Raw genomic sequence first — 16,279 nt, forward strand, 5'->3', positions numbered from 1 at the left:
CTTGCTGAGGGTGTGACACTTGCTGAGGGTAGGACACTTGCTGATGGTGAGAAGCTTGCTGATTGTGTGACACTTGCTGAGGGTAGGACACTTGCTGATGGTGGGACACTTGCTGATGGTGGGACACTTGCTGAGGGTGTGACACTTGCTGATGGTGTGACACATGCTGAGGGTGTGACACATGTTGAGGGTGTGACACTTGCTGATGGTGGGACACTTGCTGATGGTGGGACACTTGCTGATGGTGTGACACATGCTGAGGGTGTGACACTTGCTGATGGTGTGACACTTGCTGAGGGTGTGACACTTGCTGATGGTGTGACACTTGCTGAGGGTGTGACACTTGCTGAGGGTGTGACACTTGCTGAGGGTGTGACGCTTGCTGAGGGTGTGACACTTGCTGAGGGTAGGACACTTGCTGATGGTGAGAAGCTTGCTGATTGTGTGACACTTGCTGAGGGTAGGACACTTGCTGATGGTGGGACACTTGCTGATCGTGGGACACTTGCTGAGGGTGTGACACTTGCTGATGGTGTGACACATGCTGAGGGTGTGACACATGCTGAGGGTGTGACACATGCTGAGGGTGTGAAACTTACTGATGGTGGGACACTTGCTGATTGTGTGACACTTGCTGATCGTGGGACACTTGCTGATGGTGTGACACTTGCTGATTGTGTGACACATGCTGATTGTGTGACACTTGCTGATCGTGGGACACTTGCTGATGGTGGGACACTTGCTGATGGTGTGACACATGCTGATTGTGTGACACTTGCTGATCGTGGGACACTTGCTGATGGTGGGACACTTGCTGATGGTGTGACACTTGCTGAGGGTAGGACACTTGCTGATGGTGGGACACTTGCTGATGGTGGGACACTTGCTGAGGGTGGCACATGTGCTGATGTTGAGGTACACACTTCTGGTGAGATTCATGCTACTGGTGAGGTACCTGCTGATGGTGATATACATGCTGATGGTGAGATACATATCATCTATTCTTTCAAGGGCACTAGATTTTGTTACTGTTAATAAATGTGGGAAATAAAATCCTGTAAAAGCTTTAATTCAAACAGATATAGATTAAATAATTCCTTAACATGGTACTTCCATTGCATTTATTAATCATGAGAGAAGTAGAAAAAAGTGAGAATCAAAATGCCATGGGAAAATCAAAGTAAATAACTTATGATTTACATCTCCACTGGTCACAAGAATGAACTCAGAATTTATAGGAATTAAAGATTACACATTCAGGTAGTGGATGTTAAAGCTCTTCAAGCATCCAGTTATCAATGATGTGAAAAACTCAATTTTCCAATTCACTGTTTCTAAGCTAATTATTGGCTGTGTTAGGCCATTCAGAAATGTATTGGTTGAAAACATATTTTCACAGATCCCAAACTATTAATTAAATTTGGAGATACTGGATTTATTCTGCATGTTGAGTGCAGGGAAATGTAACAGTTAAACTTATTCACCATTACTTCTTATGCGTGCAGCACACTGTGGTTAGCATGTACATAGTTCAAAATGTTTTAAATATATGCCTTGCTTAGGATTTGCACAGTTAATATGCAAAAATGCAATTCTGATAAGTGGTTGAGATGAAGAGTTTTGGCATATTGTCTGCTTTGTTGAAGCCTACATTCTTGCTTGTCCACAGTTCCAGATTGCAAAATGGCAAAGTTAACAACAAAAAAGAGGAAACTGAATATAGTGTTTTGAAATTATAATTACTGGTTGACCTGTTTATTACGTGACTACTGTTTACTCTTTACGAGATGTTTGTTTCCCTGCCCGCGTAAGACATTGTTCCTTTCAGCGTGATCTGGGCATAAGCTACTGGGGGATTCACTCACAGATCATCAGCTCCATGGCCTATTGCACAGTGCAATGCTCTTCCTGCTCCCAAATGGTTGCATTTTCTCTTCGTGACCACCCCCAAACTTCGGTCACCATCTGCAGTCTCACTCCCATGAACTCCACCAGCGTCAAAGCAATCACTTTCAATATTATTAACAAAATATTTGAAGAAGGTTCGCTCACTCCCAAACAAGTCCTCCTTTGGAACAGCATAGTAATGTAGTGTTTAGCACTTTTCTGTACCAGTGACCCAGGTTCAATTCCCGCCACTATCTGTAAGAAGTTGTACATTCTCCCTGAAAGCACAGTGTTTTCCTCTCGGTGCTCTGGTTTCCTTCCACAATGTAAAGACATACCAGTTGGTAATTAATTGGTCATTGTAAATTGTCCCGTGATTAAGCTAGAGTTAAATTGAGGGTTGAAGGGTGGCATGGTTCAAAGGGGGGAGTAGGGCTTATTCCATGCTGTATTTCAATAAAGAAATAAATTATTGAATAAAATATCAAAGGGCTAGTTGTTTGTATGTGCACATGTACAGTACAACAACCTTTTAAGCAAGCAGCTCAGTGGGGCAGTAGGTAGTGCTGATGCTGTCTCAAGCATCTAGCGAGCCAGGTTTCATTCTGACCAGCCACTGTCTTTGTGGAGTTTGTATGTTATGTCTCTGACTGCTTTGATTTCTTATCACACTGGTTGATAAGACAGTAGGCTTCTGTAAATCATTCCTAGTATAGGTAGATGGTAGAAAAGAGATTGGATGAGGGAATGGGACTGATGTTGGAGAGAGGATGAGTTGTCTGGAAATGGATAAGGGAATGGGATTGATTGATGTTGGAGAGAGGATGAGTTGTCTGGAAATGGATAAGGGAATGGGATTGATTGATGTTGGTGAGAGGATGAGTTGTCTGGAAATGGATAAGGGAATGGGATTGATTGATGTTGGAGAGAGGATGAGTTGTCTGGAAATGGATAAGGGAATGGGATTGATTGATGTTGGAGAGAGGATGAGTTGTCTGGAAATGGATAAGGGAATGGGATTGATTGATGTTGGAGAGAGGATGAGTTGTCTGGAAATGGATAAGGGAATGGGATTGATTGATGTTGGAGAGAGGATGAGTTGCCTGGAAATATTGATGGGAATTCTCTAAGAGCTGGCATTGACAGAGTGAGATAAATAGCCACCACTTATGTTGAAAGGGAATATGACATCAAAAAAAAAGTTTAATTTATTATTCACCAGTACTGCCAGCTTCTCTCTAGAGCTCATAACCTGTGGAGGTTGGCACTGAATAAGAAGTGGCACTGTTGAGTTTCATGAGGAGTCTAACAGTGCAGCATGGCACCTAGGGCTAGTGGTTAACCAAGCAGAATGTGTACACTCAGGAAATGCCTATTTATGAATTTACTTTCTGGTTGATCTGGGTAAGCTTCATAAACATAATTTTTTTGCTTTTCAAAATTCTGTATCCCTCTCTATAAGATCTTTACTGATCCATGCCTCATAATTCCACTTATCTGCATCCTCTTGCAAACAGTTAAAACTGTTCCATCATGTCTATGCCTAACCCACCTGGACAAAAAAGACACATACGTTCGAATGTTGTTCATAGACTTCAGTTCAGCATTCAACACAATCATCCCTCAGAAACTGATTGGAAAGCTGAGCCTACTGGGCCTGAACACCTCCCCCTACAACTGGATCCTAGACTTCCTGACTGGGAGACCTCAGTCAGTCCGGATTGGGAGCAGCATCTCCAACACCATCACACTGAGCACGGAGACCCCCCAGGCCTGTGTGCTCAGTCCACTGCTGTTCACTCTGCTGACCCACGACTGTGCTGCAAAACACAGCTCGAACCACATCATCAAGTTCGCCAATGACACGACCGTGGTGGGTCTCTTCAGCAAGAATGACGAGTCAGCTTACAGAGAGGAGGTGCAGCGGCTAATGGACTGGTGCAGAGCCAACAACCTGTCTCTTAATGTGAACAAAACAAAAGAGATGGTTGTTGACTTCAGGAGAGCATGGAGCGACCACTCCCCACTGAACATCGATGGCTCCTCGGTAGAGATCGTTAAGAGCACCAAATTTCTTGGTGTTCACCTGGTGAAGAATCTCACCTGGTCCCTCAACACCAGCTCCATAGCAAAGAAAGCCCAGCAGTGTCTCTACTTTCTGCAAAATCTAAGGGAGGTCTATCTCCCACCCCCATCCTCATCACATTCTACAGGGGTTGTTTTGAGAGCATCCTGAGCAGCTGCATCACTGCCTGGTTCAGAAATTGCACCATCTCGGATCGCAAGACCCTGCAGCGGATAGTGAGGTCAGCTGAGATCATCGGGGTCTCTCTTCCTGCCATCACGGATATTTACACTACTGGCTGCATCTGCAAAGCAAACAGCATTATGAAGGACCTCACACACCCCTCATACAATCACTTCTCCCTCCTGCTGTCTGGGAAAAGGCTCCAAAGCATTCAGGCTCTCACGACCAGACTATGTAACAGTTTCTTCCCCCAAGCTATCAGACTCCTCAATACCCAGAGCCTGGACTGACTCCTTGCCCTGATGTCCTGTTTATTATTTATTGTAATGCCTGCACTGTTTTTGTGCACTTTACGCAGTGCTGTGTAAGTCTGTAGTCTAGTGTAGCTTTCTCTGTATTGCTTTTTTTACATAGTTCAGACTAGTTTTTGTTCTGTATCAGGTAACACCATGGTCCTGAAAAACATCTCATTGTTACTATGTACTATATATATAAATATATAATTTTTACTATGTACTATATATATATATAACCAGCAGTTATGGTCAAAATGACAATAAAAGTTGACTTGACTATCATTCTGTGTCCTTAACTACATTGAGAGGTTCTCATAATCAATGATCTCACTTTAGAGATGCACACAAAATGCTGGAAGAGCTCAGCAGGCCAGGCAGCAGCTATGAAAAAGAATACACATTCAACGTTTCAGCCCGAGATCCTTCATCAGAATTGGAAAGGAAGGGGTAGTTGAATAAGAAGGTGGGAGGAGAGGAGGAAGAAAAACAAGTTCCTCCATCATTTTACATGTGTTGCTTTGGATTTCCAGCATCTGCAGAATGTCACGTTTATTCATTCCCATAGATGATGCCTGACCTGCTGAGTTCCTCTAGCATTTTGTGTGTGTTCCTCTGGATGTTCAACATCTGCAGATTTACTCATATTTGTCTTACTTTAAGGATACTTTGTCTCATTATCCATCTCCATGGCACTGAGGCTATGAAGACTGGCCCATCTGCTGTGCTCTGTGCCCACTAATATGATGAACAGAGAAGCCGGGCTTTGGGCCTTCTCCCAGCGGCTCCAGGGCTCCGATCTGAGGACTGAATTTTGTTTCAGACTGCTGTTGTTCACTTCAATTGTTTACATGACTTGTATATTTTTTCCCCAGCAAGACTGGAGAAAAAAAAAAGAATAGTGGTGACATATATGTACTTTGATACTAAATTTACTTTGACTTTTGAGTCTTGTTCAATTCTGTCCCTCTGTTCTGATGACCTTTCAATAGCATGAGATCCAGATCTCAACTACCCTTCGTTTGAGACTTCCCTTCTCTTTCCCTTAGCCATAACCTTAGTGCAAGATATTTCTTCCGGATTGAGCCCATCAGATCATACTTAACTTTCCAAATGTTTCAAATTGATTGCTCCAAAATGGATTTTGTTTTCTATCGTAGGCTTCTATCCACCATTCTTCAATGCCAGCATTCTGTGTCAAAAAACAAGAATGCAAAATGCCAGAATTGAGAGGAGGAGAATATTATGCCAAATAGATCAATTTTGCTTTTGTGTCTTATGGTTTTTTTTGTTCTTTTTAAAGAGTGATTACCGGTATATGCATCTAATTGAAGTATATAACACTTTCAAACTAAAGGTCAGTAATACACCTAGAACTAGTACCAGGCCTTTCTGTTATGATAGATCACAACACCTTGAGGCAAAGGAGCAGAATTAGGCCATTCAGCACATCAGGACTACTCTGCCATTCCACTCAACCCCACACACCCGCCTTCTCACCAAATTCTTTGATGCCCTGTCCGATCAGGAAGCTATTAACTTCTGCTTTAAATATACAAACGGACTTGGCCTCCATCACAGCCTGTGGTAGAACATCTTACAGATTCACTACTCACTGGCTAAAAATTACTCTTTATCTCTGTTCTAAAGGGTTGCCCCTTGTGGCTGTGCTCTCTAGCTGGACTAACTCCACCATAGGAAACATCCTCTCCACATCCACCTTATCTAGTCCTTTCAACATTTGGTAGGTTTCAATGAGATTCCCTCACATTCTTCTAAATTCTTTTAGTACAGGCCCAGAGATGCCAAATGCTGCTCATATTTTAACCCCTTCATTTCCAGACTAATCTTCGAGAACCTCCTCTGAACTCTCTCCAATGACAATATATTCTTTCTGAGATATGGGGCCAAAACAGTTGACAATACATCAAGTTGAGCCTGACTAGTGTCAGTTCAAAGTACTTTTATATTCAAAATGCATATATATCACCATGTACAACCCTGAGATTCATTTTCTTGTAGACATACTCAATAAATCGATAGAATAATAACCATAACAAAATCAATGAAAGACTGCAACAATTTAACCAGTGTGTAAAAGACAACAAACTGTGCAAATACAAAACAGAAATAATATTAATAAATAAATAAGCAATAAATTTCAAGAATATAAGATGAAAAGTCTTTGTAAGTGAGTCTATAGGTTATGGGAACTGTTCAATAATGGGGCAAGTGAAGTTGAGTGAAGTTATCCTTTCTGGTTCAACAGCCTGATGGTTAAAGGGTAACAATTGTCCCTGAACCTGGTGGTGTGGTCCTGAGGCTCTTGTACCTTCTTCTTGATTGCAAGATTGAAAAGAGTTCATGCCGTGGGTGATGGTTGTCCTTGATGATGTATGGTGCTTTCCTATGACTGTGTTTCATGTTGATATGCTCAGTGGTGGAGAGGGCTTTAGCCATGTTAGACTCAGCTGTATCCACTACTCTTCATAGGATTTTCCATTCCAGGACACTGGTGTTTCCATACCAGGCTGTCATATAGCCAATATCTTCTCCACTGCATATCATTAGAAGATGGTCAATGTTTTAGATGTCATGTTGAATGTTCACAAACTCCTAAGGAAGCAGAGGCATCACTGTACTGTCTTTATAATTGCATTTATATACTGGGCCCAGGGCAGATCCTCCAAAATTGTAACACTCAGGAAATTGAAGTTGCTGACACTCTCCACCTCTGATCCTCTGATGAGAACTGGCTCATGGACCTCTGCCTTCCTTCTCCTGCAAGAAGTAATCAGCTCCTTGGATATGATGACATTGAGTAGGACATTGTTGTTATGATACCACGCAGCCAGATTTTCAATCTCCCTCCTATATGCTGATTTGTCACCACCTCTGATTCAGCTTTTAACAGTGGGGTCATCAGCAATATGAATATTGCATTGAACCTATGCTTAGCCTCACACTTATAAGTGTAAAGTGAGTAGAGCACCTATGCTGATGGAGGCTGTAGAGATGTTGTTGCCACTGTTATTGAAAAAGTTTTGCTGACAACAAAAAAAGAAATATAAGAGTGAGAATGTGAGAAGAAACTGAAATATCAAAGCCTGAGGAAATCAAAATCAAATATAACTGGATAAGATCATCCATCTTCTAGTATCAGACCCTTTACATCCTGTACCCCTAAAGGAGAATATATCTTGGGGAACAATTAGAGGAATTTAAATGACAGGTGTTGGCAGAAGTTTAGTAGGACTCATTCTAAATCATGCTGTTTTAAACAGCAGTAATGTTCTAGATTAAAAATCAAGAATGTGAAATAAACATCTCTTCAGTGGATTTTGCTTCTGCATAATGTCATAAAAACAAAGAGAAATGTATTTAAGATGTATTATTTATAAATATATTTATATTACCATGCATGCCCTTTTGAATAATGTGTGAAAGATGAGTTGTGAAATTTTATCATTTAATTTTTGCACTTCAAAATCTATTTCAAATAATGATTTCATGTAAAAAGTCAGAAATTTAGAAGCACCTGGAATGACATATAATTTGTTTCCTTAATCACTTCAGCATTATATTCTGTAAAGCTTTGACTAATTGTTCACCACATTTTATTTCAGATGATGCTTTGAAAACGTCAGATGCTCGACTGTCATTGGATGACCTATTTAGAATAGAGTTCACCATTCATGACCCTGAAGTAAAATGGATAAACGGTATGTCATAAGGCAATAACTCATAAGCTTGAAGTATAACAGTTAAAGAATCAACAACTGGAGTAAAATTGGTAGAGTTTAGGAATTAAATATTCATGAAATAATCTGAGAATATAATATGACACAGAAAGTTATGGTTCCAATGGCACAAATTGTCATTTAAATTTATGCATGTGCTTCTGTAAGAAAAATGTCTATTTTGATTTTCCAATGGTGTTAGAAAAGCATGCAGTTTTTATTTTAAGATTATAGGGAATTACTGCTTTTCATTTATTTTAGTACTCTGTCTGCGTCTGAATTTTTAAATCTAAGTCTCACAACCGTTTTGAACTCATATGGTGTTTAGACAACATTTATTGGTGTTTATTTATATGGTGTTTATTGCTCCATCTTCTGAAATGTGTTGAAAATCAGGTACTCTTTCAGTTTGGTAAAGAAATAAGCTATTCATGAAAGATGAGATCAATTTGTCAAGAAAGTATCATTTACGTAGTGCGTTTCTGAGAGTAAAACAAAGACACACCAGATGGCAGATGTCCAAATATGAAGCAAAAAAAATGGGCACATCTGGTTAAACTCAGTGGACTGAGCAGCTTCTGCCTCAGAGTCTTAACCCAAATGTTGATCATTCATATCCTGCCAAAGATGCTGCTCATCCTGCTGAGTTCCCCCAGTACTTGATATTTGCTGACTATAAAACTTTGCCTAGTGCAGTCTGTCTGCCTAGTTTCTGTCAATCATAATGCTGGATGTGTTTCAAAATGACTGCAGTGGCAGTGAACCATGATGGAGGTGGTATCACTACAACTCTTTCATGATCCTTCCTTCCTTCCTGACCAAGGGTCTCGGCCCGAAACATCGACAGTGCTTTTCCCTTTAGATGCTGCCTGGCCTGCTGTGTTCCACCAGCATTTTGTGTGTCTGTTGTTGTTTGAATTTCCAGCATCTGCAGATTTCCTCGTGTTTGCTCTTTCATGATTTGATCCTGTAACATTTATCTGGATAAGACCAAAAATGTGCTCTGTTTATAACTGAGTTTGAAAGAGCAGTATCTACTGCTTAGATTTTAGCAAGAAGTAAAATTAAATTCCAGAATTTATGAAAGATTCTTCTTAATAGAATTGAAAGGGGAAGAACTCGATGCCTGAACACTGATTTTAGGTGCCTGTGTTATAGGTGTTCTCTCTCTGTTTTACAGTGACAGCCCTCTGTACCGTTCACGATCACATCGGATCAAGTACACTTAACTGTTTTGTTTCTGTTATCTAGTCCACAATTGTCTATTGACTGCTTCCTGTCCAAATTGTTTCAACATAATGGCTGCACAGGTTGGCCTGATCAGTAAGCACACTGAGTACTGCAGGGCCATTTTAAGATCACCATCATGCATCAGTGGATATAATTAATTCTATGAATGTGATAACATTGTGCTGGAATGATGATTTGCCTTATCCATTGCTGCCGCAAACGTGTCAACATAACCAGTCCATGAACTGTTCTATTGGCCATTGTGAATGCAGTATTCTACTACCCCCAAATTCTCCAGGTAAAGCAAATGGACACAACTTTCTCCCCTACCCCCACGTTCTAACTCTGATACCTCATCTTTTTTTCTTCAGTCTTGAGGAAGGATCTCATCAACTACACTCTTTTCCATAGCTGCTGTTGGTCTGCTGAGTTCCTCCAGCATATTCTGTGTGTTGCTTGGATACACCTCCTGTGCTCCTAGATGTGGGTTTCCACTGTGCGTCCCGTCTAGCCGATATACACTGCTCCGCATTCACAGGGGGTCCTGTAAATGCCAGTCGATCTGATTAACTTTGACCCACAAAAAGCTGTGACTTGAGCTTCCTTACGGGTTTGTGAGTGGCATTAATCTGGTATTTCTTCAAGATCTTGCAGATCCTTCCAGAAGCCATGGATATATAGGGAAGACAGGCCATAGCGACAGATTCCTCCTCATTGTTAGATTTCCTGGTTTCTCTGTCAGCCCTTTTAGGGGCTCAGTTGATTCCAGAGCACTGCGTTCACAATTCTAGTTCTAGTTCTAGTTCTAGTTTCAGTTCATTGTCATTTAGAAACCACAAATGCAATGCAGTTAAAAAATGAGACAACGTTCCTCCAGAATGATATCACAATAGCAAACAACAAAACAGACTACACCAGAAACTCCACATAACGTTTGGCAATCCCCAAATCCAGAGTCCGGAGAGGCTGTTGCATATTAATATCGTGCTACCATCTTAGCATGTTCCCTGGAAAGGAGCTCCAAATCCACCAGACGAAACAAGACTACCAAGACATACCAAGTGAGGAGACCAACTCTACCACCCAACAAACCAAAAACTAAAGCTACAAGACCTACACAAAACCACATAGTTACACATAGTTATAGTTAACATATAGTTACAACACTGCAGACAATACTATAATTGATTAAAAAAACAGACCATAAAAAACTATAAGTTCAAAAGAAGCCACCACACAGTTTCCACAAGTCCTCAGAATCCCGATAGACTCGTCATCCCATGCAGGCGGCAGAAAGGAAGACTCCCTCTATGGACTTCTAAGGCGCCGACGGACCCAGCCTTGCAGACGCAGCACACAATGAGAGCGCCCCGACCGCAACGGACTCCGAGTCCGTCGAACCTCCGAGCCTCCGACCATCCCCTCCAGCAAAGCCTCTCTGAGCACCATCCTCTGCCGAGTGCACTACAATGCCCCCTCCAATGGCCATCGGCAATGCGACCCCGAGGACTGGAGGCTTGTTCTTCTCAGCAGAGACCCAAACCTCACAATAGCAGCAAGAGCAAAGAAGGCCTTCTTGGAGATTTCCAGATGTTCCTCCGTGTTCCCACATCCGTTTTTCATCAGATCAGGATTGTGCACGGCACCCCGCTTAACAAATAACAGATATCAACTCCAGAGAGGCCGCTGCAAACTGCGTTGCGCCGCCATCTTGCTTCCTATTGCCATAGGATTGACTTCGACAGCACAAACCTACGGTGCCATGCCAACGGTTTTTGGATCCACTTGGTAATGGAAGTCATTGAAATAAAACTAGAGGAAAGGAATTTTAGCAAAGATGAATGTCACACTCTAAGGAAGAACTGAAATTCGATTGTAAATGAGGTGGGAGACCGGAAATCGGATTGGTGAGACGGACTATGGGGGTATAAATGCCACCGGATAGACATGCCTGGGCATAATCCCTGAAGAAGACGGCAGAGTTTGTCATGGAAACATTAGTTATAATAGATACCATTACGCAGCTGGAGGCACCAGAATAGTTTATTTGTCAATAATTGCTGAGAAAGTACAAGATCCTTTTTCACTTTCCTAATTACCTCAAACAGCTGCACTGAAGCTGCTGCCCAAACGAGCATAATATTGGGTGGTGAAATGAATAATAAGAAAATTGCAGTGAAACTGAAGGAAAAAGCATGCAGCAGCACTTAACCCAGGTAGACTTTGAGTTTCACTCCAGTGATCCTTATTGATCAAACTCATAAAAGTTCAGTTGGGATTCACTTTTGATCCAATCAGGAAAAAACAAGTGATGATCGGATTAATTTAATCAATAGAATTTCATTGGACTTACAATACATATACTGTTCAATTTTCTCTCCTTTGGTTGGAAAGTGAAGTAATATCATGTATGATATGTTATGTGTGGTTGCTCTGATGTTAACTATTTTTCACCATTGTCCACTAATCTCTGAAATTCTGTTGTATGTGATTAGCTATTGAGTAGGAGAAACTATTGTTAGCCAATAAAATATTGATGTGTAAATCCCACCTTTCTCTGTTAAATTTTATTTTTGATTTTTTCCATTGATGTTGTTACATTAGTTTAGATCTATGAATTTATAAAAGTCAAATCATGATGTCAGGAAACCTTGAATATCGGAATGTTAGTTGTTTTGCTTTTGGTTGACAATGAATCAAAAAAGGCTGCTTGTGATTTGGGGGAAACGGTGAGACCAGGGGTTCACAGCCTGGGGCCCATGGATTCCTTGCTCAATGGTATTGGTCCATGGATTGATCCATGAAAGGTTGGGAACTTTGGAACTGCCATATTTTAGATGCCAAAGTCAAGTGTCTCAATGCAGATAACTGTTTTTGGCTTGAGCAAATTTAACCAGGTTACTTCACCAAGCTAGTCTACAGATACAGTACGTGTTAAAGAGGGAAGATAATTAGAGCACATGGAGGTTTATTCCAGGAATATCCTAGCATTGCGTCTGGTTACACAGAAGTAGTATGTGGGGAAAAATTGGATATTGTTTTAGAAATAATCGGCAACTACCAACTTCAAGTCGTAACCACAGGATATTTGCATAGTTAAAAAACCATCATCTGAATTATCCAGCGGTTCAGATTGTCCAAGGTTCATCCTTGATTGGTATCGTTTAGGCGTTTATGCTTTATCATCATCATTATCATTATCATTATATACCATGCTGTATGACATGGGCAATCATGGTCTTTTCATGACCGTGATTGTTCTTGGCATATTTTTCAATGGAAATAGTTTGCCATTGCCTTCTTATGGGAAGTGTTTTACAAGACAGGTGACCCCAGCCATTCCTAATACTCTTCCGAGAATGTCTGCCTGACATCAGTGGTTTTATAACCAGCACTTGTGATATGCACCAATTGCTCATACGACCATCCACACCACTGGTTCCCATGGCATCACGTGACCCTGATCGAGAGGCTAAGCAGGTGCTACACCTTGCCCAAGGGTGACCTGCAGGCTAGTGGTGGGAAGGAGCACCTTACACCTCCTTTGGTAGAGACGTATCCCCAACCCACTACACATTATGCTTTATAGCATTTTCAAAGTTGTGAATTGGTCATTTATTATAAATTTTGACCAGTTGACCTCCTCCTATTTACCAGAAATCGACTCAGGTATGTTCCTAAAGTAAATTACATTTTGTCAAAAGCCCAATCAAAGATCAGGACTGCCATTCTCTTCTACCTGATCTGCCTTGGCACTGGTCTTAATCCATTGCTTTTCCTTCATATGTTGCACAATGGTGATTATGTGGAGAAAGGCTTTGTTCATATAGCCTAGGGTGAGCATTTTAATTTATGAGCCCTGGAGAGACCCACAATACGTTCACTTTTCAGTGCAATTCTCAAGTCACTGTATAATTTCTGCACTGCACTCTCTTTGTCAGAGGAAGCTCAATCTTGCTTCGATATTTTACCAATGCATAAATGATATTAATTTTTCCACAGTTCAAGCTGATTAAGAATGAAAGAAAATACATTGGATAACTTTGTTCAGTTTGCAAATTTTCAGCCTCATTGTCACGCAAATTTTTCGCAAATGAACTGACCATTTGACAACTGCATGATTAATTAATCATTAGCTGAATAATGAGACACTTTTTATCATTTCTATCATAATGATTTCAACTATGGATTGTTTATGTCGCACAAGAGGTAATCTCTTCATTAATTTGGTCTTTTCAACCACCTGCATGATTTTCACCTTGTTGTATCCTTCATTAAATAAATTAGACTAACAGGAATACTCAATATATCATCCAATGCAAACATTAACGATTTATTCAAATTGTCTTTTCCTGGTCACAGATCACACAAATGTGTTCATATTGCTGTTGATAATGTTATTTCCAATTCAGTGCCCCAACACCATCTCTTCGGTAGAGAAGGTACTCTAGTGACTTCACTTCCTGAGGAAATTGAAACATGTGATGCTTCCACACCCCCACCCCCCATTTTAGCCATTTTTTACAGGAACACCGCTGAGCATGGCCTGGCCAACTGCACCTTCATAGGTGCCACTGCAACACGGATGTGTTTAAACTAAGTAATGGGGGGCGGGGGGGGGGGGATGAACTGGAAATATAAGGATGGAGTTAAAGGGAAAGTGAAAATAAGAAAAGTTAAAAAGGACAACAGAATCAATGGAGCAGAAAGCTCAAGAAGAGATCATATAGTATGGCCAAGTGAAATAGGAATTGATAGGAAAGTTGAGGGGAGTAATGAATTAAAATTCTTACATATGAATGCACGAAGTATAAGGAATAAAGTAGATGAGCTTGAGGCTCAGTTGGAAATTGGCAAGTACAATGTTGTGGGAATAACAGAGACATGGCTTCTAGCGGGTAGGGCCTGGGAAATGAATATTCAAGGATATACGTCTTATCGAAAGGACAGACTGACGGGCAGAGGGGATGGGGTGGCTCTGTTGATGTTGATGTTCAGTCCCTTGTGAGGGGGGGGGACAAAGAATCAGGGGATGTAGAATCAGTATGGATCGAACTGAGAAATTCTAAGGGTAGAAAGACCCTAATGGGAGTTACCTACAGGCCCTCAAACAGTAGTCTGGATATAGGGTGTAAGTTGAATGAAGAGTTAAAATTGGCATGTCACAGAGGTAATGATACAGTTGTCATGGGGGATTTCAACATGGAGATAGACTGGGAGAATCAGAATGGTACTGGACCCCAAGAAAGGGAGTTTGTGGAGTGCCTCTGAGATGGATTCTTAGAACAGCTTGTACTGGACCGTACCAGGGAGAAGGCAATTCAAGATTTAGTGTTGTGCAATGAACCAGATTTGATCAGGGACCTGGAGGTAAAGGAGCCATTTGGAGGTAGTGACCATAATATGATATGTTTTAACCTACAATTTGAGAAGGAGAAGGGAAAATCGGATGTGTCAGTATTACAGTTGAACAAAGGGAACTATGGAGCTATGAAGGAGGAGCTGGCCAAAGTTGAATGGAATAATACCCTAGCAGGGAAGACAGTAAAACAATGGCAGATATTTCTGGGAATAATGCAGAAGGTGCAGGATTGGTTCATTCCAAAGAGGAAGAAAGATCCTAAAGGGAGTAAGGGACAGCAGTGACTGACAAAGGAAGTAAAGGAGTGTATAAAAATAAAAGAGAAGTATAACATAGCAAAGATGAGCGGGAAGCCAGAGGACTGGGAAGCTTTTAAGGAGCAACAGAAGATAACAAAAAAGGCAATACATGGAGAAAAAATGAGGTACGAAGGTAAACTAGCCAAGAATATAAAGGAGGATAGTAAAAGCTTCTTTAGGTATGTGAATAGCAAAAAAATAGTTAAGACCAAAATTGGGCCATTGAAGACAGAAATGGGTGAAATTATTATGGGGAACAAGGAAATGGTAGATGAGTTGAACAGGTCTTTTGGATCTGTCTTCACTAGCGAAGTCACAAACAATCTCCCAGATGTAATAGTGGCCAAAGGAACTAGAGTAATGGATGAACTGAATGAAATTCATATTAGGCAAGAAACGGTGTTGGATACACCATTGGGTCTGAAGGCTGATAAGTGCCCGAGACCTGATGGTCTGCATCCCAGGGTACTTAAGGAGGAGGCTCTAGAAATCGTGAACGCATTTGTAATCATTTTCCAATGTTCAGAATCAGTTCCTGTGGATTGGAGGATGGCTAATTTTGTTCCACTTTTCAAGAAAGGAGGGAGTGAGAAAACAGGGAATTATAGACCAGTTAGCCTGACATCAGTGGTGTGAAAGATGCTGGAGTCAATTACAAAAGATGAAATAGCGGCACATTTGGATAGCAGTAGAAGGATCAGTCCAAGTCAGCATGGATTTATGAAGGGAAAATCATGCTTGACTAATCTTCTGGAGTTTTTTGAGGATGTAACTATGAAAATGGACAAGGGAGAGACAGTGGATGTAGTGTACCTGGACTTTCAGAAAGCCTTTCATAAAGTCCTACATAGGAGATTAGTGGGCAAAATTAGAGCACATGGTATTGGGGGCAGAGTACTGACATGGACTGAAAATTGGCTGGCTGACAGGAAACAAAGAGTAGCGATTAACGGGTCCCTTTCGGAATGGCAGGCAGTGACCAGTGGGGTACCGCAAGGTTTGGAGCTGGGACCATAGCTGTTTATGATATACATTAATGATTTAGATGAAGGAATTAAAAGTAACATTAGCAAATCTGCCGATGACACAAAGCTAGGTGGCAGTGTGAAATGTCAGGAGGATGTTACAAGAATGCAGGGTGACTTTTACAGGCGAGTGGGCAAATGTACGGCAGATGCAGTTTAATGTGGATAAATGCGAGGTCATCCACTTTGGTGGCA

The 16,279-nt window shown here is 41.2% G+C and overlaps 1 protein-coding gene across 1 annotated transcript in view; it reads left to right on the top strand.

The window, feature by feature from the left end:
- Positions 1–16,279, top strand: part of LOC132392450 (inactive dipeptidyl peptidase 10-like) — a 905,047-nt gene that overhangs the window by 200,085 nt on the left and 688,683 nt on the right. The window contains exon 3 of the mRNA XM_059966307.1: positions 8,055–8,150. Within this exon, the coding sequence (XP_059822290.1) occupies positions 8,055–8,150 (96 nt within the window). The remainder of the gene's footprint in view (positions 1–8,054; positions 8,151–16,279) is intronic.

This window comes from Hypanus sabinus, chromosome 4 (genome assembly GCF_030144855.1).
Source record: "Hypanus sabinus isolate sHypSab1 chromosome 4, sHypSab1.hap1, whole genome shotgun sequence".
Lineage (NCBI taxonomy): Eukaryota > Metazoa > Chordata > Chondrichthyes > Myliobatiformes > Dasyatidae > Hypanus > Hypanus sabinus.